Genomic DNA, 27,196 nt, shown 5'->3' with positions numbered 1-27,196 from the left:
GGTTGGTGCATGTGTTTTAATGCAACATGGGGAGCTCTATGCGGAATGCACACATGAAAGCATGGCTGTCTCTGTTCCTGGACATGGAGGGAGGGTGAAGAATGGGTGCTGATGTCATGCACATGTATGGTGCACATGTGTGTGTTTGTGCCTGAGAAGTGTGTGTGTTACTTTGAAACGCCATGGATGCATGTGACTTTGAAGGCATCATCTTGGTTTACAGAGGCCCTTCTACATGGATGTTGATGTTGATTGCAGGTGCCGGGACTGTTTCTGCATGTGTGTTGCGTGCATTCACCCATGTGTTGTGGAAGGACAGGATGGAAGTGACATTTGACAGTGCCACTCATGTGTTATTGCTTCCTGTCTAGGGTATTTTGTACTGTACCCTGATGCTTGTGTTCTATGTCTCCCTCTACGCAGCGTCAAGTGAAGAAGAGGGCGGAGACAGCGCTGTGGAGCCAAGCGGCGGGGATGCCTCCACTGGGCAGCGACGCAAGGCCCAGCTACCCTCCCAGGAATTACCATCATCCGGGAGCGAGGGGGCTGGTCCTGCGTCTGCCACAACGGCTGTGGCAGAAGGGCTGGGTGAGCCCCCACAGGGGCTTCCAATGGTGGAAGACGGTGCAGAGACATCCAGGTTGGTGGTCTCCACAGAGGAGGAGGAGCCCGCTACTGAGCCGCACATGGGGCCTGGTGGGGGTAGTACCACTGGTGCAAGTGGTGCAGTCCAGGGCCAGGGTCAGGAGGCAGCACAGGTCACCGCGGAGGGGCCTGTGCATGTCGCTGTCCTTGACCCTGTGACTGCACCACCATGCACCAGCAGGGAGGCCCCGTCCCAGGCCCGTCCGCAGGGAGGGGAGAGTGCCATGTCATCTGCCTCTCCACTACCTGCGGACGAGGAGTCCCACGACCGTATGGGCTCCGTCCTGGTTGGTGTCGCGTTGCGCACGCGTGTCATTCGTGATGACGTGCGTTCTTCCTGGGTGGAGAATGCACGCCATCACGAAGAGCAGGGTCGTGACGTGGCACTGCTGGGAGGGGCCCTGGTCGGTGGGTTCCTACATGTGTTGCGCACTCTGGCGGACCTCTCCTCCTCTGTGGAGACTATGCGCCAGTCGTTCTCCCCACCGTCTTCCGGCCCAGATTCCACCAGGGCCCCCTGTGGACCTGACCCGACCAACACAGCCAGCTTCGTGGAGCTCACATCCCTGCCACAGTCGGGAGTTGGCGGCCCAGCAGGGGTGGACACCACAACTGGAGACCAGCTGATGGAGGATGTGCAGGCACCATCAGACACGGCACATGGGCAGCAGGAGCAGGCTCTAGGTGGGAGCAATGATGGCTCGGGGCCATCAACATCGGAGGGGCAGGCATCGGCCAGAGGGCTGGAGGACCCAGGAATGGGAGTGTCTTCCGTGTGGCAGCGGTTGGGCCAGCAGAAAGATGCGGAGCGGCGGCAGGCGGAAGAGGCGCGGCTCACCATGGTCAGGGCGGAGTTCTCCATGCGTCGGGCTTTGAGGCGGGCAGAGTGCCTCGAGGCAACTCAGAGGGAGTTGGAACAGGCCATGAGTGCCTCCCTGCGAGACCTCGGGGCCAGGACAGAGGCCCGCCTCCGGCAAATAGACATGGATTTCGATGATGCCCTGGCTGACATCATCACTGAGTGAGCCGCAAGACTTGCCTGTGTTAGGTTTCCTTTTTATTTTTTTTATTTTGGGGCTATTGGACTATGCCCCACACTTTTGTATATAGTTTTTTTGTTAGGTAGGTTATTAGATAGCTTTCTTTAATTTCGTTGGGCTCATGCACCCTTGCAAATGGATTGTACATAGTTGGACGTTGGATTTATTTGGACTTTTTCATTTCATTTCACCATGGATCAATGGATTTTGCTTTTTGCGTTTAATTTGGAGTTGGTTTGGTGGACAGACACTTTTGGCCATTTTTCTTTTGGATTACTTTGGATTTCTTCTGCATTTCATTAATTTTTTTTATTGGACATGCATTTCATTTCATGTTTGCAATTTTTTTATGCTTTCATTTTTTCACATTGATTTTCATATTAATACATTTTGATATTTTACTTCAATGTGTGGGATTCGCTCATTGGGTTCATGCATGTCAAAATGTGGGTTTACTTATTGAATGGCAACCTGTGTGTGTGTGTGTGTGTGACGGACATGTGTTGATGTACATAGTTGACTTCTGGTTTGTGTCATGAGATCGGCATGTCACTGCTGGGGGAGTGAGTGGGTGGGGGGACATGAGTGGGGGCCTGCTGACAGGTGCCCCTGACTGCTGGGGGGTGGGGGTACAGGGGGACATGAGTGGGGGCCTGCTGGCAGGTGCCTGACTGCTGGGGGGTGGGGGTGCAGGGGGACATGAGTGGGGGCCTGCTGGCAGGTGCCCCTGACTGCTGGGGGTGGGGGTGCAGGGGGACATGCGTGGGACATGAGTTGGGGCCTGCTGGCAGGTGCCCCTGACTGCTGGGGGGTGGGGGTGCAGGGGGACATGAGTGGGACATGGGTGGGGGCCTGATGGCAGGTGCCCCTGACTGCTGGGGGGTGGGGGTGCAGGGGGATATGAGTGGGACATGAGTGGGGGCCTGATGGCTGGTGCCCCTGACTGTTGGGGTGTTGGGGTTCAGGGGGACATGAGTGGGGGCCTGCTGGCAGGTGCCCCTAACTGCTGGGGGGTGGGGGTGCAGGGGGACATGAGTGGGGGCCTGCTGGCAGGTGCCCCTGACTGCTGGTGGGTGGGGGTGCAAAGGGACATTAGTGGGACATGAGTGGGGGCCTGCTGGCAGGTGCCCCTGGGGGGTGGGGTGGGGGGTGGGGGTGCAGGGGGACATGAGTGGGGGCCTGCCGGCAGGTGCCCCTGACTGCTAGGGGGTGGGGGTGCAGGGGGACATGAGTGGGGGCCTGCTGGCAGGTGCCCCTGACTGCTGGGGGGTGGGGGTGCAAAGGGACATGGGTGGGTGATCAGTAGTGCAAGCTGACATGTGGCTTGGCTGGGAGGCATGCCCATGGTAGATCGGCTGCCTGCGGGACATGACCAGGGGTGCAGGGTAGTCCCCTATGGTGTGGGCTGCCTGCAGGGGCCGTGGAGGGTGTAGAGGGAACATCTAGGAGGACCCACACTGCCAATTCACGTTTAGGACTCCCCGCGCACCCCTGAAATTCACGTACACCACTCTGACAGCAAAATCGCGTGTGAAACTTCCCGCAAACCCCAGGAATACACGTACCCCACTCGCACAGGGCCAATCGCGTGTGAAACTTCCTGCGCACCCCCGAAATACACGTACCCTGCTCAAATCGCGTGTGTAACTTCCCGTGCACCCCAGGAATACACGTACCCCACTCGCACAGGGCCAATCGCGTGTGAAACTTCCCACGCACCCCCGAAATACACGTACCCTGCTCAAATCGCGTGTGTAACTTCCCGCGCACCCCAGGAATACACGTACCCCTCTCGCACAGGGTCAATCGCATGTGAAACTTCCCGTGCACCCCCGAAATACACGTACCCTGCTCAAATCACGTTTGTAACTTCCCGCGCACCCCAGGAATACACGGACCCCACTCGCACAGGGCCAATCGCATGTGAAACTTCCCACGCACCCCCGAAATACACGTACCCTGCTCAAATCGCATGTGAAACTTCACGCGAACCCCAGTAATACATGTACCCTGCTCAAATCGCGTGTAAAACTTCCCGCGAAACCCAGCTATACACGTACCCCGCTCACACAGGGCCTATCACGTGTGCAACTTCACGGGAACCCCAGTAATACACGTTCCCCGCTTGGCGTTTGCTGTTTGGCAGCCCTGTAAACTGGTCCAGGGTTAGCGCAGCCCTTTGCGCTGGGTTGGGGATTTTGATGGCTTTTCCTTGCGCTAGGGGCGTTCTTGGGGGTGTAACTGGCGCTGCTGCAGGGTCGCTGCGCCACTGTGCGCCACTGCTGGTTTTGGAGGCTAAAATCCATGAATACGCTGTGCGCGGAAATGGATTTTAGCGCACACGGCTGGCGCAGAGATTCGCACACGCACACTGTGCGCCAGCCGCTTGCGCCACTTGTGCGCGAAATTCTATGAATTACCCCCAAAGTATGTATTCCTGTGTTTTCAAACTTAAGTTGTTGTTTTACGTTTGTGCGGAAAAAGGGGTCGCCACACATTAGAATTATCGAGAAAAGGATTCTCGAAAGGATTTATTGGAAATATACGTAAATGTTTTTATTTAGCAGGGCTAGGCTCTTCGGCGTAAAGGGATCGCCGCACATAAAAAATTGTCCAGAAAGTATTCTCAAAGGATTTGTAGGAAATATATGAAAATGTTTTTAATATTATTTGACAGGGCTATGATCCTCAGCGTCTCTCTAGTATTTGGGGCTTGCAGCTCCAGAGAGGCACTGATCCGATAGGTGTTCATGTTTATTTTATTGGGTCCTGCTTGTGTTTGAACATGGCCATGTTGCTCATGTTGCTTGGGATTTGTTGGGCTGGGTGTATCATTGGTATTCAGTTATGATGCACCTGTTGTTTCTAGTTCCATTCATATCCACTTGAGGCTCATGTGGGTATTAGCCGTGCAGAGACACCACTGGATCTCCAAAGACTGTACTTTGACATGTTGGTCCACAATAGTGGCTATAAGGGGGAGTAGAAATTCCTCATTAAGCCCTTTGGTATGGGTTTCCATTCGATGGATCAATCATGCTTCTTTTTGTAGCAGAATTCTAGATATGTTGGCTGACAACGTCCAGGATCCACCACAGAATCTCATGTTGTAGTTCTATGTAATGGTTGACCAAAGGGGCAGTTGTGGTTTTACACCTGATTCGAGAGCGGTGTTCCGAAATTTGAATGTGTAATGCACGGGTAGTTTGACCAATATATAGTAGGCCACACGGGCATTCGATGCAATACACAACTTATTTTGTTTTGCAATTGGTTATGGTTGGTAAAGTCCATATTCGTTCAACAATCTTTAATTCCTTCATTTTCTTTGTAAATTTGCAGACGGTACAACCTCCAGGGTAGTGTCCTGTTACTTATCTTAGATCCCATAGACCAGTTTTCGGAGGTGGCTTCCGAAAGTTGGAGTGTACTAGTTTATCCTGTACATTTTGGGCTCTTTTGAAAGCAGATCTAGGCAGGGGTTCCTCAGGTAAGCTCAATTTAATAACAGGCCAATGTTTAGAAATAAGCTTCTTCATTTTAAATGTCTGAGTCCTATGTGTGATGACAGAAGTCATCCTGGTGTTTTCAATTGTTTTATTTTTAGGTAACAGCAAAGAGTCCCGATCCATAAAAAACGGGCCTGTTTCGTGGATCGACTGATGTGTTTTTTTGGATATCCTCTTTCTTTCAATCTAGTGTCCAGGTCATCTGCGTGTTTGTAAAAATCGGCAAGGTCTGTACAGTTTCTCCTTACCCAGAGGTACTGGCCATATGGTAGGTTGTCTCGTAGATGTTTAGGCTGGTCACTCGAATAATGTAGTAGGGTGTTTCTAGCACTTTCTTTTATGTAGAGGCAAATTTTCAATTTTCCTGCATCATGCATGATTCTCAAATCCCAAAAGAAAATGCCTTCAGTCGAATGCTCCATTGTAAATTAGATGTTATCATCAATTTGGTTGAGCCAGGTTTGAAAGGCTGCAACTCTATTTCCATTCCATCCCATATGAAAATAATGTCATAGATGAAGCGTTTCCAATTCGAAATGTTCTTTATATATGGATTTTTATCGCACAAGATGTTGCTTGTCTCAAAGTTGGACATGAACAAAATTGCCAGAGTCGGAGCGAAAGCTGCCCCCATTGCTGTCCCCTTCGTTTGTATATAAAACTCATCATTAAATTCAAAATAGTTTTTACAAAGTGCCAAGCTCATGAGCTCGATGATAAAGTTGTGTGGAACCCGTTCTTGCAAGTTAAATTGGATGAGGTGCTCTTGCATAAACTCAATTGCCTGTTCTTGAGGAATACTGGTGTACAAAGACTTTATGTCCATTGTAACAAGTATCTGTTTATTCCTTTCAAAAGGTTGATTTTCAAAAATCTGGATTGTGTTTGTAGTGTCCCTCATGTAGGTGCCTGTGAGGACACTCATAGGTTTTAGAAAGGTGTCAACGAATTTGCATAGCGGCTCTAGTATAGATCCACGTCCAGATACAGTGGGCTTCCCTGGAGGGTTCTCCGAGTTTTTATGAATCTAAGGTAATGCACAGATAGTAGGAGTTCAGCCTTGACTTGTTGTAAGAAATTCAAATTCATTGTCACTGATCCAGTTACGCTCATAACCGTATTTGACAGTCTGTTCAATGTCGGTTTTGATCTCCTTAGCTGGATCTTTTTTCAGTTTTTTTTTTATCGCTGTCAGTGTCCTGTAATAGGGTATACTGAAATATTGTCCAGAGGTTTTTTAATTTTTCAAAGTATCAAAATGTATTTACTAAGATACATCATTTTCCACAATGAATTAATCATCAATTAATGCACACATTAAATTACATAAATATTGCAGGAGAGCATAATACACCAGATTATAAGAAAACCTTACACAACCATCATTCCACAACAGTCAAACCATCATTTGCAATTCACATCAATCAGCCTCATTCAACCACAATTTGATAAAAATTGAACCAAACTATTAGTACAATATATATGTAGTGGCACTTCATTAATTAGCCACACATAATCTTTATCATTTCATCCACAATGAATATGTATCAGCACAATAATTCTCGAAAATGTGCTCTGTTCCATGGGGTGGGTACATTCAACAGAAAATGGCTAGTCCCATCCCCGGGTGTTCTTCTCGACCGGTTTCGACGTTTGAAAGCAATTAGAGCAACGTCTTCATCAGGAGAAACAATTAATAAAATACAACAACTGAAAAAAACAAAGAAATACCACAATTATATGCAATGATCCACTTGCCTAAACTGGCTAGCTCAAACTAACAACATACAATTGTTTGTGCCAAAAATTAAAAATGAAATTGAATTAGAGGCACCACATGGGGGTAAATCCCAAGATGTCTCTACTGTTCCAGAGTATCAAAAGGGTTTGTGAAGCCCTAAAACCAAATTGAACACTGCGTCTCGAGTAGAACTGCCCCAACACCGTGGCTAAAAACCAAAACGCAAAACACGAAAGGCAATAAAGCCCCACTAACCTGACTCCCAGGGTCATATGCTCTCGGTAACCAAACCCATAAGTAGCATTCAAAATCAATTCAAGGAAATTCTACATCTGAAATGACATATTTACTGTCCATAAGCTGAAAAGTTATCAATTAAAGTGCTGCAATTAGCCAAAAGCACTCAGATGTGTAGATACGACCACTCACCTCGAGCAAGGAACGAAGAATGTTCCAATGTTCGAAAAGTTATTGCAGTGTATACCTCCAATGTTAGTGTTCATTCAGCTCAGAAGGAATCGAAATTCAAAATTGTCTATATGAAGCAAGACAATAAATAAATAATTACACAAGTGTTGTAGATTCATACTGCTCACTATAAAAAGATAACATAGCGGTTACAAAACCTATTAGTTGAAAAATAGCTATAGCAGCAGCATATTTTAAACAGATGAACCCAAGTTTACAATAATTAACTCATCCCTCTTAGTTTTATCGAACATGCAGCCATCTAGTTAAAGATGACTGCTCCGTTTAGAGGCAATAAGATTACTAGAAAATTGACATTAATCTCGCATTCAGAGTATGCCGAATTTGTGTACTTAAAGCTGTTAACGCTGAGAAGAACACGCGCTGCGGAAAACAAAATTGATTCCAGTGACGGGTGCGCGTTGCGTTGGTAGTTCGTGGCAATGGCGAATATACATTTGACTTTACAAGCGGAAGTCCCTTCCTTGACTACACGTAAGTATAGAGATCGCATGGAGATGTGGCATATGACGAAACTCCGTGAGCGATCATGTGATTGCTGTAGAAGCCGGTCACATGGGTCAGAACCATATTGTTGCTTAAAGGGCCCGTCATGATTTAACTATGCCGTCAAAAATGATGGGATTGCCCGAAGAATTATGTTATATGCTGTATGTAGCTGTCCCTAAATGTGCACATGTCCCAACTCGCAGCTTTTTCTGCTGCTGGAACATCCATACGAAATTGCAATTTTAAAAATGGTGCAGTGCCAAATTAAACATGTCTTGCTGGGGCTAGGTCATTGTCCTGCATTTGTTGTAGTGGGACATCTCACTAAAGGACTCCAGTGTGGATGTCGCAATTTGTACACAAAACATTTGCTGCATGGTATTAGAGCCATATGCACAAGAAAGGCAAGGGGGACCAGGGATTAATGTCAACGTGAGTTAAACTCCCAAGGTTCCGGTGTGTTAAGACCCTTATCTAAGGTTTTAAGATTAAAGATCCACAATTGTTCTTTGTATGTCAGCTTGTTCCTGGTTTGGACAAGTCCACTAGTGATCATTTTCTCCACACAGAACCATATTAGGTCTTCCACACTATGGCCTGTCTCCACAAAATGAAGAACCATGGGAGCATTGAGATTACGAGTTCGAATTTTTGAACGATGTTCATTGATACGAACATGAACCTCTCTTGAGATTTTTCCTATATACAGCATGTTGCAAGGACATTGTACCGCATATACCACATTTTTGCTTTTAAAGGTGGTGAAGGTACGTAAGTCCCATGTTTTACCTTCCCCAACAAAGGTGGTAATTTTTCTTGAATATTTGCAAGCTGTACACGAAGTACAAGCATAGTGCCCTACTACTGGGTTCAAATTGATATCTCTAATAAGGTGATTTTTGGGCGGGAGTTGATTTGCACAAGTTAGTTTTGTCTCAAATCTTTTCCTTTCTTAAAGGTAAACAATGGTTTTTGAAGTTTCGTTCCTGTCGAGTTCGAAATTCCCCAGTTTTTTTTAATATAATACCCTTGATCGTCTGACTATGCTGGCAAAAGGTGGAAACACACAACAGCTGATCTTGATCAGAAGTCTTAGTCTGTGGACTGAGAAGTGCTTCACTATTCGTATACCGTACTCGCTTCCTGGACTGTTTAACTAGTTTTTTAGGGTACCCACGTTCAATGAGCCTAGTTTCCATGACCTCTGCATGTTTATTGAAATTCGCCACATTTCAGCAATTACGCCGAAGCCGTAAGAACATACCATGTGGGAGATTCTGGAGTAGGCTTTTAGGGTGTTGACAGAGAATTGCAGTGTGGTGTTTCTTTCCGTTGGTTTCCTAAATAGCTCCAATTGTATATGACCTGATTCATTGTAAATAGAGAGGTCCAAAAATGAGATTCTCGTGGTAGAATATTCAAAAGTAAAATGTAGATCGTCATCTATCTGATTTAACCAATTCACGAAAAGGCCAAGTGTATCCGCATTGCCTTCCCAGATCAGTAAGATATTATCTATATATCTTCGGTATAACTTGATCTGTTTGACAAATGGGTTACTATCATGTAACACTTTGGTTTTCTTCAAATAAGGCCATAAAATAATCGCCAGGTTAGGAGCAAATGTACACCCCATTGCAGTTCCCTTACTCTGCAAAAAGCAGGTTTCTTTAAATTTAAAGAAGCTATTTGCAGGACTAAATCTGCTGCTTGACACAAAAATTGAGTTGGCACACTATGTGGTAAAGGACGTCTGTCCAACATAATTTTCAGACTGTTGACCGCTTTGTCCTGTGGAATGTTGGTGTAAAGTGCTTCTATGTCAAGGGTGACAAGAATTTGTTTGGTGGGATCAAATGTCAAACCCTCTAGCAAATTAATCCCATCCCTAGAATCCAATAAGAATGTTGGTGTTGCCATAGCCAGAGGTTTCATGAAAAAAACAATATATTTTGACAGGGGCTCTAAAATAGAGTCACACCCTGATACAATAGGGCGTCCAGGCGGCTGGCTGATGTTTTTATGGATTTTGGGGATTATGTAGAACAAGGGAGTGCGCTCTTCCGAATAGTTAATAAATTCAAATTCTTTTTTGGAAAGATAGCCTTCCCGCTGGGCTTTTTCACTAAGTACCAATATTTTTTCTTTTATTGTCAATGTGGAGTCACTATTAATTTTCAAATAGTGACCAGGAGTATCCAACAGTCTTTGTACTTCCTGATCGTATAAATTAGCATCCCAGACTACAATGCCACCGCCTTTATCGGCCGCTTTGATCACTATAGATGGATCCTTGGACAAAGTATCTATGGCATGGAATTCGACCAGACTGAGATTCGGTCCACCATTATTTCTTACAAATTGAATAGATTTTTCAAGTTCTTTAAGTACAATTTTTTCAAATGTCACTACTTCAGCTGGGACATCTGATGTACTAGGGGTGAAAGAAGATGGCTTTGCCAAACCAGATAAGTTGGTCTCTATTGGGCCATCTTTGTCTGCAAAATAGGCCTTCAATCTAACTTTTCTCAAGAAATCTTTTACCTCGCTGTTGAGAGTCATTGCACTAGGTGTTTGTGTAGGCACAAAAGAGAGCCCCCGTTTTAAAATTGACAACTCAGGTTCTGTAAGTACCCTTGATGCTAAGTTAAAAACAGGTAATGGTTCGTTTACCAGCGGTATGCCCGATTCCGTGTTTGGAATTCTTGGTGGGTTAACCCTTGTGGGAGGGCCTTCTGCATTTGCATGTTGCGGGTTGCCCGGCCTTGAGGGAAACATCTGGGGCCTCTCCGACCACACCTTCCTCGAAAAGGGTGATCTCCCATGGTGGAATTAGAGGCTTCCTCATTGCTTGAATTGCTAGAGGAGGTACGGGTATACTAATTCTTTCTTGAATTGAGAAATATCTTTCTTCAATTTGTCTTTTTTTCAATAGTAAGGTTTTTAAATTCTTGAAAAGATGTTTCTATTGATTCAAGTTTTTGTTTGGCTTCATGTTCTGTAATAGTACATTAACCATTCCTAGGTATTTGGCATTGGTCATCACGACTATCCCTCCACCCTTGTCTGCTGACTTTATGACTATGGCCGTGTTTTTTGAGAGGCCATTCAGGCTTTGTATTAATCTTTAGAGATATTCTGTTTCTGAAAGTTTTTCCTCCGTTTTTCCTTCCAGCAATGTAGATCTTTAAGAACACATTTTTCAAAAGTCAAGATTTCTCTAGGAATCGGATTGTCCTGTGGTATAAATGTGGATGGAACACGTAAATCTGAGTCTAGATCAGGTGATCTACTTGGAGAGACCAGAAAAAAGGCTTCGAGTATAACAGTCCTCAAGAATCTGCGAAGCTCCATTTCGGTGGCATACCAATCCGTCTGAGTTGTAGGAACAAACGATAGGCCTTTTAATAGCACCAAAATCTGGGATTGGGTCATGTCTAGGTTGTCTAAACTGAAAATGGGTATCATCGGTTCATTATTGAGCATCGGTTTGGTCATTACTTGGCAGGTTCTTCCCCCCCCCAGCCTGCGGGTCATAATCCAAACATGGAGACTGAGGGTCGAAGCACTGAAAGATACAGGGTTCCGAGAGCATTTGAGGGCCGAGGTGAAAGAATATTTTGAGTACAATACTGGCAGTGTAGACTCAGCCAGTATGCAATGGGAGGCCCTTAAAGTGGTCATGAGAGGAGCAGCTATAGCTAAATCGAAAGGGATGCAAGATGTTACACCACGGGATCTACAAAAGACAGAAATTAAGCTAGAAACTAGGCTGGTAATAGATCCTTAGAAAAGGCTGGGAAATTGTACCACCTACAACAGGAATGTAGGGTATACTGGGAAAGTTTAGGTAATCTAAGCGCCAAGAAACACATTGAGAGACAACACGCAGAGGGAGACAAGTCAGGCAGACTGCTGGCCTGGTTGTATAAAAGTGAGACCACACAGAAGACAATCAGAGCAGTGAAGGGGATGGATGGAAAAATGTGCGAGACGCAGGTAGAAGTGAATAAGTGTTTCTACGATTATTATACGTACCTGTATAAGGAATCCACGGGGGGGCAGGAGGTGGATATACAGGAGGCACTGACTGAGATCAATATTCCCAAACTGAGTACGGAAAAGAGAGACAGCCTAGAGATTCCTATTATGGTTGAGGAATTAGAGAATGTGATAAAAGAATTACCAACCAATAAAGTCCCAGGGGCTGATGGGCTTCCCAGGGAATTGGATAAAGAATATTGGGCCGACATCCTTCCCCCCACTACTGGCAATGCTAAATGAGGTGCTAGAAATGGGCAAATTGCCTGGGTCCCTGTGGGAATTGATAATTATCCCCCTCCTCAAACCAAACAAGCCAGATACGGATTGTGGCTCGTATAGGCCCCTTTCTTTGCTGAACCAGGATGGGAAGATTCTTACGGCTGTTATGGCAAAGAGGCTTAGACCGGTCATAGGTAAGCTCATTTATCCGGATCAGACGGGATGTGTCCCACACAGGAATATTACCAACAACCTGATAAGATTACATCACATAATTGATAATACCCATAGAGAGACACAGGAAGTAGCAGTAGTGTCACTTGATGCAGTAAAAGCATTTGACTCAGTCAGATGACTCTGGCTGCTAGCGGTTCTGGAAAAATGTGGCATTGGGCCCACGTACATTAAATGGGCACGGCTGTTGTACAATGCACCGATAGCAAGAGTCAAAACAGGCTCCACTGTCTAGGAGCAGTTGCAGCTGTGTAAGGGCACAAGGCAGGGCTGTCCATGGTCTCCAATGCTCTTCATCCTAGCGTTGGAACCACTAGCGGTCTATCTAAGGGACGAGTATGGAGAGGATGGTATAAGTACCCTGGAGGGGAGGCATTTGATCTAATTATATGCAGATGATATGCTCCTATACCTGCAGCGCCCAGAAGAGAATTTAGAATATGTCCTGGACGTGATGGCATGTTACGCTGCACTGTCGGTATAACTGTTAACCCCCAAAAATCGACCCTGTATCTCTTGGGAGAGTATGTGAGGAAGCATGTGCACGAACTGCCGGTCTTACCAATTAAGTGGAACATAGACAAGTTCCAGTGCTTGGTGGTGGACATATACCACGACCCTAAGAAAGAACATACACATAACACGGAGAAGGCAGTAGGCAAAATTGAAAAGTGCATATCATTCTGGACAAAGCTACCATTGTCCATGATGGGGTACGCAGCATTACTGAAAATGGTGGTGCTGCCGCGACTCCTACACTACTTTGCAAATATCCCGTTTGCGATACCTAAAACGTTCTTTAGGCAATTACGTAGTATTTGCAGGCGCTTCATATGGCATAATTCAAGGTGCAGGGTGGCATTGTGGAAGCTTCAGAATTCATATGAGCAAGGGGGAATAAAATTGGCCAATTGCGAGGTATATTTTATGGCTAGCCAGCTGCAATATGTAGCCAAATGGCTGTCATATGAGCAAACACCGGAATCAAGGTTCCTGCGAGCAAAAAGTGCGCCGTTCTTCCTCAAGGAAGTTATGTGGCTACCCGATTCGCACATGACCAGCAAGCACCTACTGTTTCACCTGGACTGCACAATGTGGCGCAGTGCATGTCAGGGGATGGGGTACGCAGCATCTTATTCTCTGCAGATACCGCTAGTGGCGTTGGAAGGGGGGGATGAACAACTTTGGTTAAACGTGAAAAGGAGTTGGGAACCCATGGGGGTGGCGACAGTAGGGGACGTACTGAAGGATAGGAGACCCAAGGAATTCGAGGAACTGAAAGAAGACACTGGGGTGCACTGGGGGAAACACATCATGTACTCCCGACTCTTGAGGAGTCTGAGACGGAGATGGCCAGAGACCAAAACGTCCCTACAGCCGGACAAGATTATAGAGACATTTTACGATGTGTCAGAAGGGGGTCACAAAGTCTCACGTATATAGGAACTATTGATGTCCAAGGTTGGCAGGGAAGCAGGACAGCTGAGGCAGAATTGGGAGACAACCTACGGGAACCAGTGTCTGACGAGATGTGGAGCAGAGCTATGGGGTACCACAAAAAGGTGTTGAGGAATGCCCGAATACAACAGATTCAATGATATGTGACTCATAGAGCTTATCTGACCCCGAACAAAATAGCCAAGTTTAATCAAGCAGGGATACAGACCTGCCCAAAGTGCGGGTAGGAAAATGTAGATCTGGTGGATATGTTCTGGGCGTGGGCAGAGATCGGCAGATTTTGGGGTGAGGTAGCCCAAACATTAGCAAAAGCAGAGATTATCCTGGATGTGGGAACCCCCACGGCTTGTCTATTAGGGGACTTCCCTGGACTCAAACGTGCTAAACATGTGTGCAAACTCAAGGAATTAGCATATATACTGTCAAAATGTAGAATTGCGATGGGGTGGAAGGCACAAACGAGACCATCAGTGCAGATGTGGTGGAGGGATTTGGTAAAAATGGGCCAATGCAGAGACCGTGGTGTGGCAGGAAGCGATAGACAGGAACACTGAACTAAGTGAGGGTGGGGTGGAGGAGTGGAGACAACTGATAGTTGATCTGGCAGTCTCCGAACAGGATACCCAGGACTCGAAGATACCTTAGGTCACGCTGATACCGTAGTTAGATAAGCGGATGACGGAAAGGAGGGAGGTGGTATGAAGGGCGCGATGTAGGCCTGGGAATCGGGGGGAGTTTTTGGGGGGGCAGGGACACAGTCATACAATCAAATGTGAAAAGGTTGTAATGATGAATAGTTTATAAGTTGTTATTATAAAGTGTAAAACCAATAAAAATTGTTTACAAAAATAAATAAATAAAACTAGGACTTGAGCAGGAAATGTTCCTGCGTTATTTTGTTTATCGTTAAGACAGAAAGCTAATCAAGTAATGTGGTCTTCTGAATTCCCAGACAATAGAGCAAAGCAAACATCCACCGACTCCTACAAGCATCTCACTCCAAGGTGTCTATGGTCTCAAACACAGGACAGACAAAAGTAAATATACATTTCTGAAAAGCACTGTTAGCCATAGTATATAAGTGCAGTGTGGGATCAGCATAGGAGCAGTCACAGAACAGCAGTGGAACCCATATGTGAGACCCGCTCGAGGTTAGTCTTGGGTAGGAATGTGTGGATGCAGGATTTGTCCGATGCCTTCTATACAAGCCCTGGTGCGTACACAGCAGATCCTTGCCCAAGGAGCAAATCACCTTCGAAATAATGGGCTGTAATAATCCTCCAATATACAAACCATATTCAGATCTTTTCCTGGTTATGCTCATGTGCTGCAAAATCCTAAAATCTCCACAATAGATTACGATTTGGGTGCTTACTTCAGACAGAGGACAAAACCATGGAGGTCAGACTTGGAAAGTGCGACTCTCGCGACTCTCACAAAGTGGATAAGGTTATAGCACTTTCTTCCACAATTGGAACGTAGTTCACAATATTCCATATCAGTTATCGCAATTATAATATTCCATGTAATCAGTTACTGCAATTACTTTTCTCAAGGTATCCCAACCAGCAGCCCTCCAGATTACCTGATGTAGTTATCAGCACAGATAGTCACCACCCGGTTACCAGTCACTGGTGAGAAGTATGCAGAGCCTACACTCTTGGTATTGCCGCTCAGAGAAGCTACTGGGTGCATTCCACTTGGTTTCAGGCATCGGAGGTCATAAATTGAAACATCCCTGAAACAGAAATTATTTATTTTTAATGCTCAAAAGGTTTTTGGCTTCAGCTGTAGACTCTACTCCTAAATCATATCACAGAAATGAAGCATGCACTTGATAACCCCATGTGAGAGGAAAGGCTGTGTAGAATGGCATGCATAGGGGGAGAATCATGCGTCATCAACGCCACCGTCATGGCTGTAGAGGACCAGGGCCATCCAATGCCACAAAGAGGAAAGACAGCAAGAATACCTAGGGAGAACCAAAAAGCATGAGATGGAGCATGTGACAGCTGCTTGAAGGCCAACTGTCAGACTAAGTAAAGCACCACAAAATGCTACAACCACCCCAGTATCAAAGGCTCGGAGAGCCCGCCCCGACTGAAAAACATTCTCTCAAATATAATGCAGCATTCAGAAAGAGCACAGTGCCCTTATGGTTCAACAGACGTGCATAAGCTATCACAGAAAATAAAGAGACACACCGTGCTCCTGCTGTCAGGAAGTAGTTCCGGTCCACTGGATGCATGTGCACTGTGCGCACAGTCTTGGAATTCACTTGTCCCAACAATTCGTGGGATGTTCCTGGGGTCCGCCTGTCCACCACAGCGATGTGAGCATCCCAATGCCCCACAATCAGGGTGGAGCAGTCATTAGATAGGAAATCAAAGGAGGAGAAGCTGGCCGATTCATCACGGTACACCTAGGAGTAGACAGACAGAGGAGTCGCCACAATGAGGAACTTCTGCGCCCATGCCTATAAGTCATTTTTTAGTGTTTTTGAACTACCAACCTGTCTACCTTCAGAGTTGGAGCAACCACTTCACGACTGCTGAAAATGAGAAACGTAAGTGCGTATAACACCGACAGCCAGGTGTTTGCCGGGAGGCTGTAAAGCCATTCTGTACAAAGAAGAAAATGTGTAAACACTTGTGATCAATGATTGATACAAGATGTCAGACCGGGCACTGTTGCAAAGGTCTGTGGTCTCCTCCCTTTAGGGATTCACTTGAGCCACATTGAACTGTGTGAATTAATTGGGTCATGTCGGTCTCCATGGTTTATTAACGACCGGAGAGGAGACAGGGATAAAGCAGTCTTTATAGATCATGCTAACAGAACGAAGTCGAGAAGGGTTATAGGTCAAAGGATCGAAAAAAAAGGGTAAATGACAAAAGGGTCGAGTCAATTCAACCGAAAAAAAAAGGATAGATTTTTTTTTTTGGGGGGGTCCCACGTTTTGGGGGTAAAAAAACCCTTATAAAGTTACACAAGAGCAAAAAAAAAAATTGATTGAAAAAAATATTTCGATCCTTTGGTTTTCGGTCGAATACACTTGACCCTTTTGCATTCGACCCTTTTGCTTTCGACCCTTTAACTGGACACCGTCGAGAAGCATGACGATGTATACGCCATTGAACAAAACCGACACGGCCTCCTACGTTAATGCTGTAAACAATTTCAATACAATCCCAAACATTTCTAACACTCAGATCTACAGGGATTCTACTCCCTGCACCATAGCCTATTTCCTTTTGCTCCCCTTGCATTTCTGCAGTTTGTAGGACCTTAATCAAAAAATTAGCACAATACTTCTGAGTGGTTTTAGATGTCCTTGATTTCATTCCAATTTTTATTATTTTAAGAGTTCCAAGCATGGAAAGATACTACTTCTGAACGCAACACAGCTCCGCTACCAAAGTAACTTTGGCAGGTGTTTGAAAATCTGGGGAGGCTGACATCGCTCATTGTGTGGGCCAATATTGGGCAGTCTCTCTGCAGCCTCTCCCAGTATCTTGATGAACTGCAGTAAAGGCCCCAGTGAAAGAAGGCAGCAAAATCTTATGCCAAGTAGGCAGAGTATCTGGTCCCGTAGTCACACCATTAAAATATATGCATACTGGACCATCAGGGGGCACGGACCAAGATGGCTGTGTAGTGAACGAGCTCTGCTCTCTCCCACTCCGATTCTGTGTCAATACCCTTATCCGACAATAAATCCAGGGGGCCGATGCAGTGGCGTATGCCACTGAGGCCCAGAGTTGTCAGATACTGGGACGCCGGGTACTGTATGTGCCTTGGGCAGCGCCTGTGTGGAGAAGTGGGCCTTGCGGCGACTCCCACGTGGAGGCCCAGGTGGTACATTGCTGGAGGGAGTGCGGGGCTTCTGCTGGACTTGTGAGGGCAGCGGCGGGCCTCAGACGGGATCGACGGGCGGTGTCGCCCCCCTGCGGCAGGGTGAGCTGAGCCACTGCGGGAGGCCTCCTTTCCATCAGGGAAGCGCCAGAGCTGTGAGGCGCCTGGGAGCTAGCTGTAGCAGCGGCGAAGCGGACAGGAATATCGGCCCATAAAGGATTCCCATCCCCAAGAGCAGTGCAAGGGTGCTACAGGTGATGAAGGTAGGCCCAGATGCAGCTCGGGGGAGGTTGGCTGTGTTGTTGGGATCCCTTCTGGCAGGTGACGAGCAGTCCAACGCAGGCAGCAGGCCCCTTCCAGTCCTGCGGGTGCACCGTGCTCCAAAAGTACCTGGTGGCTGGTGCTGTGTGGCTGCTTCTCCAGCTGACTGTCCCTGGGTGTAGGGGCGAGCAGTGAAGGACACAAGGGCCCTACAGAGAAGGCAGGAGTGGCAGGGAAGAGGACTGGCAAGGGTCTGGTTGCCTGCAGGGGAGCCTCGCCTGCAGGTGGTTGTCTGCCACGCAGTGGGGGCGAGAGAGAAGAAGGGCCTACTCCCCGTAAGGGCTGATGAATTGTGGAGAGTCTGCTGGTGACAAGAAGGTGCTGCTGAGGCGGTGGGTGCCTTTGATTAGAGGCAGTCAGTGAGGATACAGGCCCAGCAGCAGTTTAGGAGGGTTGGAGACATGACAGGAAAGCAGGGGACTGCGGATCACAAGCAGCAGCCTCAGGAGGCAGGTCACCCTATCCCCTCTACAAAGGACAACATCACAGACATTATTCAGGAAACAAAGGCACTGCGGGGTGACATCCAGGCCTCGATAAATGATCTGCGGGGTAGGGTGGAGGTGCTGGAAAATAAGATGGAAGGGATGGAGAGTAATCACCTGAATGCAGACCTGTTAAGACATGTTATAAGAGGCGACAATGACAGATCTAGAGCCTCTGGAAGAGGAAGTGCAACTCAAACTGAATGACTTGGAGAATAGGGAGCAAAGTAATAACCTCTGTATCTTTTGGTTGAAGGAGCAGAAGGGAGAGTCCCTGGTGGATGTGCATAGGAAGGTGAAGGCCATTGTTAATGCCTTGTTCTTAGACCAAGGAGGGAAGGAGGTAGAGTTGGAAAGAGCCCACAGAGGGGCTACGGCACGAGGAAAGGGCCAGTGGTCTGTAGTGGTGAAGGTCCTACACTACGTGGACAAGGCGGCAGTGTTGGAGAGAGCAAAACGGCAGAGGACCATCCAGTTTGAAGGGGACTCTGTGCAAATCTACCAAGACCTTTCATATCCGACCCTCTGCAGATGGAGAGACTGTCGCCCCTTGACTACTTGGTTGTTGGGGAAAGGTATCCGGTATAGATGGACTTAGCCCTTTGCCTTGTTGTTTGAGGTGGAAGAGGTTGATTACAGAGTGACCATGGGGTCGGAGGCCCAGCAGGTATTGCAGCGGTTGTATACAAATTGTTCGTATTACAACTGTTCGAATGACAATTGACCTTTTCACAATTGACCGAATTGTGAAGGTCAATTGTAACATATATGCGGGGGGAAACCCCCCGCAACCAACCCAAACCCGCCCAAAACCCCATATATATATATATATATATATATATATATAACTAAAGCGATATATATATATGTATATATATGTGCGGTCAATTGTGAAAAGGTCAATTGTGACCCTTTAAATTCGGTAAATTGTTCATTCGAACAATTGTAAACGAACAATTTGGGTAATACCATTGCAGCACCTTGCTGAGAGTGAGAAGGAAAAGGAAGGGGCCCCTCAGGGGGCAGATGAGGGAGGCACCGGGGCCGGTTACTGGAGGGGGTCTGGAGCAGTGGCACAGTCTCAACACACTGTTGCCAGTGAAGTGAGAGGGACTCGAGGGGGCAGTGTAGTTCTGCTTGCAAGGAGTCCTACTCCAGTGTGTTTTTCATAATGAGTTGGGGGTTGGGTATGTTTTTGTGTTGCTATGTTTTGGAATTAAGTGGGGGGAGGGTGGCCCGTTCAAGGATGGGTCGTCTCTGGTTTTGGGTAGGTTGAGGTAGGCAGTATTATGAATCAGTGCTCCTGTGCCCGCTCTCACCCTCTTCGCCCCTCTCACGAAATGTGGCATCCCCTTTTCTGTGGTGCTGGCGGTTGCCGTGGTGACGGACCACAGCCGATTTACATCTTGTCAAGGGACGCCCCGCATGGGGCACTCACGTGATCAATTCAGCGGATGCACGCAACAAGTTACGTCTTAGGCGGATGCATAAATAACGTTCTTGCCTACTGCTTCTGATTGACTCCGTGCTCTCTAGTAGCGCTACTTTATCTCTTCTACTTTTGATCTCCTCCCTGACAAACCCAGCCTGTTACACCGACCTGCCTTTTGCCTACCGATTGATACCTTGGATTACAAGCATGTTACCGAACACAGCCTGCTATCGGACTGCCTCTTGCCTGCTGTTTTTGTTCATCGGATTATAAACACATTGCCGAACCCTGCCTCCTATCGGACTGCGTCTTGCTTCCGGAGCCACCGCTGCTTCACAGCTGTGTGTGCCTCGCAGCGTTGTACGTTCCTTCAGTGCAGCAGAATGCTCGGATCCTTCAGGGTTCATTCAGGTACTTTTCCCTGCATTGTGTGACTTGCCCATACTCCGCCTCATGGCTCTTTGTATGCTCGTACTTACTTAACAGTGTGCTCGTTCTTACTTACCAGTGGTTCCCTTCTAATCCCAGTGAACTGCCATGTCTGTACGTGCACTTGGGACGCCCTGCAGTAAAGAAGTGCACCAACCCGGCTCTAGAGAGATCCTCGTTCCGACCGGGTTAGTTTCCTCTACTAACCTTCCTGTTTGTTATTTTGCCCTTACGTTTTCTTCCAATCCACACTCCTGCTCTACCTGGTTACCCTGCTACTCAACTGCTCTCATGTATGCTGCCTGGTAAGAAGGGTTTGGTTGCTTTATTTCAGTAATATGATAGGGACTACAAAATAAGGGTATTGATTGCTCATATCTTAATTTTAGGTACTACTAAATAATAGCTTACCTGGTCCTTATTCCCCATCTCGTCAAGCTCCATCAATCAGGTTAATAAACACACCAAGAGTTGCATTCTGTTTTACTGGTGGCTGTCAATAACCTTGTTCTTTCTTTCGTTGCAGCTTGGGTCTTTAGCGGTGTTGCTACCCGCTCTTTCGCTTGATCAACTCCTCTGTCTGGTCGTCTGTTGACTACAGCAGAGGGGTGTATTGAGAGGAAGAGCTCCCTCAAGTGAGGACGCCCGGGTTAAGGAATAACCCAGGCTCTTCAATCAAGCTGAAGGGGTCAGGAAGACAACTCACCATTGTCGGGCTCTGCATCCATCCTAGTCGGTGAGTGACAGGCAGAGGATGGGGGGAAAGGAGGAGGGCAGGGCTTGGGTGGGGGAGCGTACGGTTTTGTCAAGCAGAAGAAGGAGCATGTGATATGTGCTTCTGTCCCTGTGGTCGAGCGGCACGAGCTAGACCCAGTGCTATAGTGGAGGTGAGAACAATTTGGGGTGGGGGCCATGGATCAGCTGCTGGTGGGGACATTAAATGTGAAGTGCATGAATGCACCTACCAAGCGATCTCTTATTCCGAGGAAGTTCTGCACGTTGCAATTAGATGTCCCATTTATTCAAGAAACCAGGATGATAGCGGGGGAGGAGCGTTGTATCACCTCTGGTCAAGTTGGGCAGGTGTTCTGGGCATCGGGGGTAGTGACGAAGGGAGGGGTTGGTTTTTTGCTTCATAAAAGACTGTTAGTCTTCGGTGAGGTCTGTGGGCGTGGCAATTTTGATCACCACGTCATACTGTCCCAACCAGGGGCAGATGGGTTTCCACGAGCACACCTTGCCCTGCATTCTACGGGAGGCTAGGAGGCCCCTGCTGTTGGGGAGAGATTTCAATCTGTGGGCCGACCCAGCACTGGACCGGTGTGCAGTGACGGAGGAAGGGACACCTGAGTTGCTAAATATTGGACTCTCATGGTGTGTGCGATGTGTGGTGGCATCTCCACCCAGTGGTGAGGGGATTTACTTTTTTCTTGCAACCACACAGTACATGCAGGTCAGATAGCACAGTGAGTAGAGCGCTCACTTTGACATCGGTGCAGAGCCTGCCGACGCTGGTTCAAATCCTGACAGGGCCAAACTCAGCCTTTCATCGTTCCGAAGTCGATAAATGAGCACCACACACTGTGGGGAATAATAAGCAGCGCTCAGATGCCTGAGGGTTTGTAGTGCTATATAAATGCAAAATTATTATTACTTACATGCGGCTCGATTATCTGTGCATCCAGAGGGACATTTGAACAGGGTGTCATCCTGCGACATGGTCCCGATCAGCTGGTCCGACCACGATTTGGTGTGCATGAGCTTCCTATTGGTGGGTTTGCAGGTGCGGGACCCCCTGTGGAAATGTAATGACTCGCTTTGGGGAGATGTGGTGTTCCAGGTGGAGACGTGTGGAGCAATTTCCAACTACTTTGAAGTGAATGATACAGATGAGGTGGATACTTGCACAGTGTGGGAAGTGGGGAAGACGACACAGAGGGGTTCTAATCAGGGAAGGTTCCCGAAAGAAAAGGGGGCGAGGGGTCTCATGGAGAACAAGCTAAGATCGGAAATCTCGGCCTTGGAAGAGAATGTGCAACAGGAGGAGGTATTTGATACGAGAGGGGAGGAATTGAAAGCCCTGGAATTGGACAAGGTTGTGCATAAGTTGTAGTTTCTGCGCCAGAAATACTACGAGCACAGAGACATGGCGGATGCAATGTTGGGGCGAGATTGCGGGCACAAAAGGCAGAGAGGTGAGTAGAGGGGATTTTGGATGGCCAAGGGAATTATTTCACTGCCCCATAGGAGATAATGACCCAGTTTGCGTGGTTCTAGGAGTATCACTATGGGGAAGAGAAGGCTAGGACGGCAGGGGTACTTGGAAGGGACGAGGCTGCATAGGCTGAGCGGGGAGGTTGAGATGGATGCCAAATTCAAGCAAGAGGAAGTATTGACAGCTATTTGACGGATGCAAGGGGAAAGGTGCCTGGGGGAGGATGGATTCACAGTGGGGCTTTATATACAGTTTGCAGGGTTCTTGGTTCCCCATATGGTCAAATTGTTTAATCACACTGTGGAGACAGGAAGGGTGACTAGGTCGTTCTGTCAGGCGCTGATAGTTGTGATCCTGAAAGAAGGGCAGGACGCTAGATCTTCTAAGTCATACAGATCGCTATCCCTTCTCAGCGTGGATGCCAAGATCTTTGCAAGGGTGCTGGTGTCTCGCTTTGAGGGTCTGATGCACCGGCTGGTTCATTCCAATCAGGTGGGTTTTTTAGCAGGGAGCAGACATGTTGAGAAAGACTGTTGCTCATGGATGCGGCGCGAGGAAAGGGGGGCAACCCAACATCTTTAGATGCTGAGAAGGCTTTTGATAGAGTAGATTGGGTCTTCTGCTACGCAGTGCTTTATAAATATGGGTTTTGGCAGGCCATCCTCAATGGGATCAGGGCATTTTACAGTGAACCAGGGGCAAGAGAGTGGTGGTAAACGGGAAGATTTCATGAGGGTTGGCTTGGAGGAGAGAAACAAGGCAGCGATGCCCTCTTTCGCCTCTCTTGTTTGCATTGTCCCTTGACCCCCTGGTGGCTCGACTACGTGGGGCTATGTGGGGGCCCTCAGGTTACAGGGATTAAGGTGGGAGACAGGGAATTTGAGTTAGGTTTGTATGCCAGTGATGTTTTGTTGCATTTGGTGCACCTGCTGGTCTCGGTGCTGATGGCGTTGGAAGTAATTGAGGAATATGGGGCTCTTGTTTGTGCCCTTGTTCTGCCACTGTGGTCTTCACCTCGTCAACTCTTTTTTCAATTGCCATGACGTTTCTATTAAGATCTGTGATTGACTTGACCAGCTCGGAGATGCTTTCTTTAATGTCCTTTTTTAATTCTAGTAGCATTGCCATCAACTCTGATTTCCTAATAGGTGGGTTCTCTCCTTCAACCGTGCTGTCATGAGGGGTGAGTGTACCGGGGCGGCTGTTTGTTGCTGGGTGCGTTACTGTGTTTCTGTGACCTGCATTGGGGCTTTTATGTCCCCCAATGCAGGCCCTTTCTGTTTTGTTGCTTCCTTGGCCATTTCCTTTTTCCCTTGTTGGTACTAGGGTAACTCCGGTATCTCCCAGGCCCAGCATGCTGTCAGGCTATACCCCCTTCACTGTATCTGCTACGGTCGCCTTGTAGCCTTTGATTTCCAATGCCACGAGTTTCATTCAGGTCTTCCCGTTAGTGTCACCCACCATGGGCAGGCCTGCTCCAATCAGGTTACGGGTTCTTCTCCCCCATTCCTTCGTCTCAATGTGAAATATTTGGAACTGGTTTTGGTTCTGCTGGCCTTGCACCGCACCTAGCCCCCGTTAAGCTGGGGTCTTCCTTTGGTCCATGTATTATACGTGTTTTGCAAAGTTCTTGCAGGGATGAGCATCTTTTTGTGGGCAAGTTCAACCTTTCAGTATACCGGCCCCTGGCCGTGGTGTTTCTGCTTTGCGGCCTCCTCTTTGGGCCTCCCGTGCTGGGGTGGTGTCCCTCCTAAGACATCTTGAGGATATGCTGGGCTAGGTTTCTTCCATCAATGTATTGGCAGGTCTGCCCAGTCACCAGGCTCGTTAAAGTCTCATACTTCGGCCTCCTGGACGTTCCCCCTATCGGTCGGCCTTTGTTTATTGCCACATTCCTTCAGTCCTTAGTCATGCTTTGCTTCTTGCGCCCTCCGACCATTTAAATATCTGCTTCAAACAGTGCTCCCGAGATCTAGCTTCTTTTAGTGCCACAGTTCACTTAATATAATCAGCCCATGAATGAGTGAGCCACCGTTTGCGCATATTCCTCTCCTCCTCTGATCCGCTTCCACCCCCGATAGGGCATGCCGGCACCACGGTTTATCCGCTTCTGTTCCCTCCCGGGCACACACCCTGTAGCCTCTCTCTCTGAAATATAGCCCTGAAACACCCAGGTGGGCGTAGTTGGGTAAACAAAACACAATTTCAGGGTGAGAGGTCACACTGATTCAACATTGTAATACATCTGAATGTCAATAACAGCACATGTCTCAAATTAGTGTATTTAATAGCATATGAGTATGGGATAGAGTGTCCAGGATTATTCAGAAAACAATACAATTAAGTATAATCCAGAAAAAAGGGACTGGATTTGAATGAATAACAAACAGTTTCTGCTGATATTTGTCAACCTTTTTCAGTTGTGCAGTTACAAAATGAGCAAAGAGTTCAATGATCTAAACAACAAACAAACAAACAATGCATAGGATGTGCACTGTACAAGTAATGTAATTGTCGACACACAGGTGTTACGGCCTAGAGGAGAGCTGTAGAGTGCAGCTTTTTATGCAGGCCTTCATCAGGACGTGTAATGGAGTAAATTGTGGTCCCGGGAACTCTTATCTATAAATGAGAAATGGAGTGTGATGAGAAAAGGGGGTGACATTAAGAAAAATAATTCAACAATTTAGTAAGCTCCAAACGGATGCTTGACTAGGAGAACAAACACAATGCACCATGTGTGTGTGGAGCATAGGTTTTACCGAAGACTTATCCAGTACAGGGGTAAGAAAAAGAATCCATCGTAGTATGGATGTCTCGACAGCATATGATTAGCCGGTAAGGACAACAAATCAATGCCTGTAACGACATTGAAAGATCCATAAGGATTCTTGGTAGATTCTGAATAGGGTGACTTATTAAAGGAAAATGTAAACAAATAAAATCTTACCTTACGCGGTAAGTAATGTAATCTGTTATGACGGTAGTGGAACTAAAACTCAACTTCTTATTTGCTGCAACTAAACCAGCAGATCCATGTGTAACGGTGACTGCGATTTCATATTTATGCGTGACAATTAAAAAACAGTCCGAGCCAGTGTACTTGATTTTAGTTTGAATAGTTTTTAAATCTTACCTCACGCGGTAAGTAATGTCAATAGTTATGGCGGTGGTGGTGCGAATTCCCACTTCTAAATCACTGCAGCTAAACTGAATTCCCCATGAATAACGGGACCTGTTGGTGAGAAAACGTGTCTTAGTATGACTGCGATTTCATATTTACACGTGACAGGTAAAGGCGCGTCGTACACGACGGCTCCTTCGTTCTAGAACAGTCCGAGCCTGCTGAAGGACTGAGAAGCGTACTATAAACTCACTCAGCCGTGGCGAGGTCGGAAAAGTTTAAAAGGGACTTACGAGTTCGAAAAAGTGTTCGTCCAGAGTTCCACTGTGACAGTCTGAGAACTGCCGAGGAGCGGAGCCGTAGTCTAGGCAACCGCAAGTGAAAAAACCGAGTGTGGTTTTGATTGGATATATAATGGCGCTCCCCTCGTCGCACGTCATCCTCGGTGCAGCAAATGAAGTGCTGCCACGAAAAACAGAGGGCTCCAGTGTCGCCAATCGATGAAACCCAAAATTAAAAAAATTTAAAAAATGTGTACAGCAACTGTGTTGTGCTCACTTGTACTGGAACAACAGTGGAATATAATAACTGGGTTAGTTCCAAATAAAAGGAGAACGCTTGATCTCGTTCAGCGATCATTCTGGACAAAGTGAAACATCTGTTGTGCACGTAATGTGAGGTTTCGGGACACCTGGTGTTCTCAAATGAGAAACAAAGTAAACGAACACCCACAAATGGATGTAACATACATTGTTGGGCTTTCCATAAATTGCATAAAATCTGAGTGAGCGTTTGTAACACTGCGTATTGCAAAACAAACAAAACACATAGATGCTGGTGCTGTGAAAGTAATATACTAGACATCCTGCATTCATATCTGGTAAAAGAAACAAGACTGGCAACAGCGATATGTACATTAAGTCTTCACTCCAGGTACTTTGTGAACAAAAACATAAATGCAGGTGCTGTAAAAGTATTATACTAGACAACCTGCATTCATATCTGGTTAAAAAAAGACGGGCAACAGTGATATGTGCATTAAGTCATCAGTCCAGGTACTTTGTTGATGGATCATTAACACATCTGGAGTTGGTACATTATAAATCAAATATTGGTAATGCATAGTGTGTGATAAGCAGTGCAAGCTACCCACAAATACTTTTTGGGCCATTTTGCATATCAATGTCACAAACATAGCTCATTGTACTTAGGCAGATTGGTCAATAGAGACACACATTTCAAGCATACACTTGTGATGGTGTAAAAAGGAAAACATTAATTTAAGCAATGGTAAAGGAATACATCATGTACGCTAGCACTCAAAGCGCACAGAAATGGGTGGATGGACAAAAGGGGCAACATCTCCGTGGAGGGTTGTTATATAAAGAGGGATCTCTCCTATTTGCTAGCTGTAAAAATGTTTCCATTCCACAGACACATTTAGTCCTGTTTTCACGGTGTCAAGTT

General features: G+C 46.8%; 1 protein-coding gene across 2 annotated transcripts in view; it reads right to left on the bottom strand.

Moving 5' to 3' along the window:
• LOC138504018 (WD repeat-containing protein 76-like) overlaps positions 1 to 27,196 on the bottom strand; it is a 71,648-nt gene that overhangs the window by 17,538 nt on the left and 26,914 nt on the right. For both annotated transcript variants that reach the window (XM_069624187.1, XM_069624188.1), the window contains 2 exons: positions 16,073 to 16,290; positions 15,454 to 15,606 (listed from right to left, as the gene is read on the bottom strand). In XM_069624187.1, the coding sequence (XP_069480288.1) occupies positions 15,454 to 15,606; positions 16,073 to 16,290 (371 nt within the window). The remainder of the gene's footprint in view (positions 1 to 15,453; positions 15,607 to 16,072; positions 16,291 to 27,196) is intronic.

Source organism: Ambystoma mexicanum, chromosome 11, assembly GCF_040938575.1.
Source record: "Ambystoma mexicanum isolate Mex_15411 chromosome 11, UKY_AmexF1_1, whole genome shotgun sequence".
In the NCBI taxonomy this organism is placed as follows: Eukaryota; Metazoa; Chordata; class Amphibia; order Caudata; family Ambystomatidae; genus Ambystoma; species Ambystoma mexicanum.
This window is presented reverse-complemented; position numbering and strand designations above follow the sequence as displayed.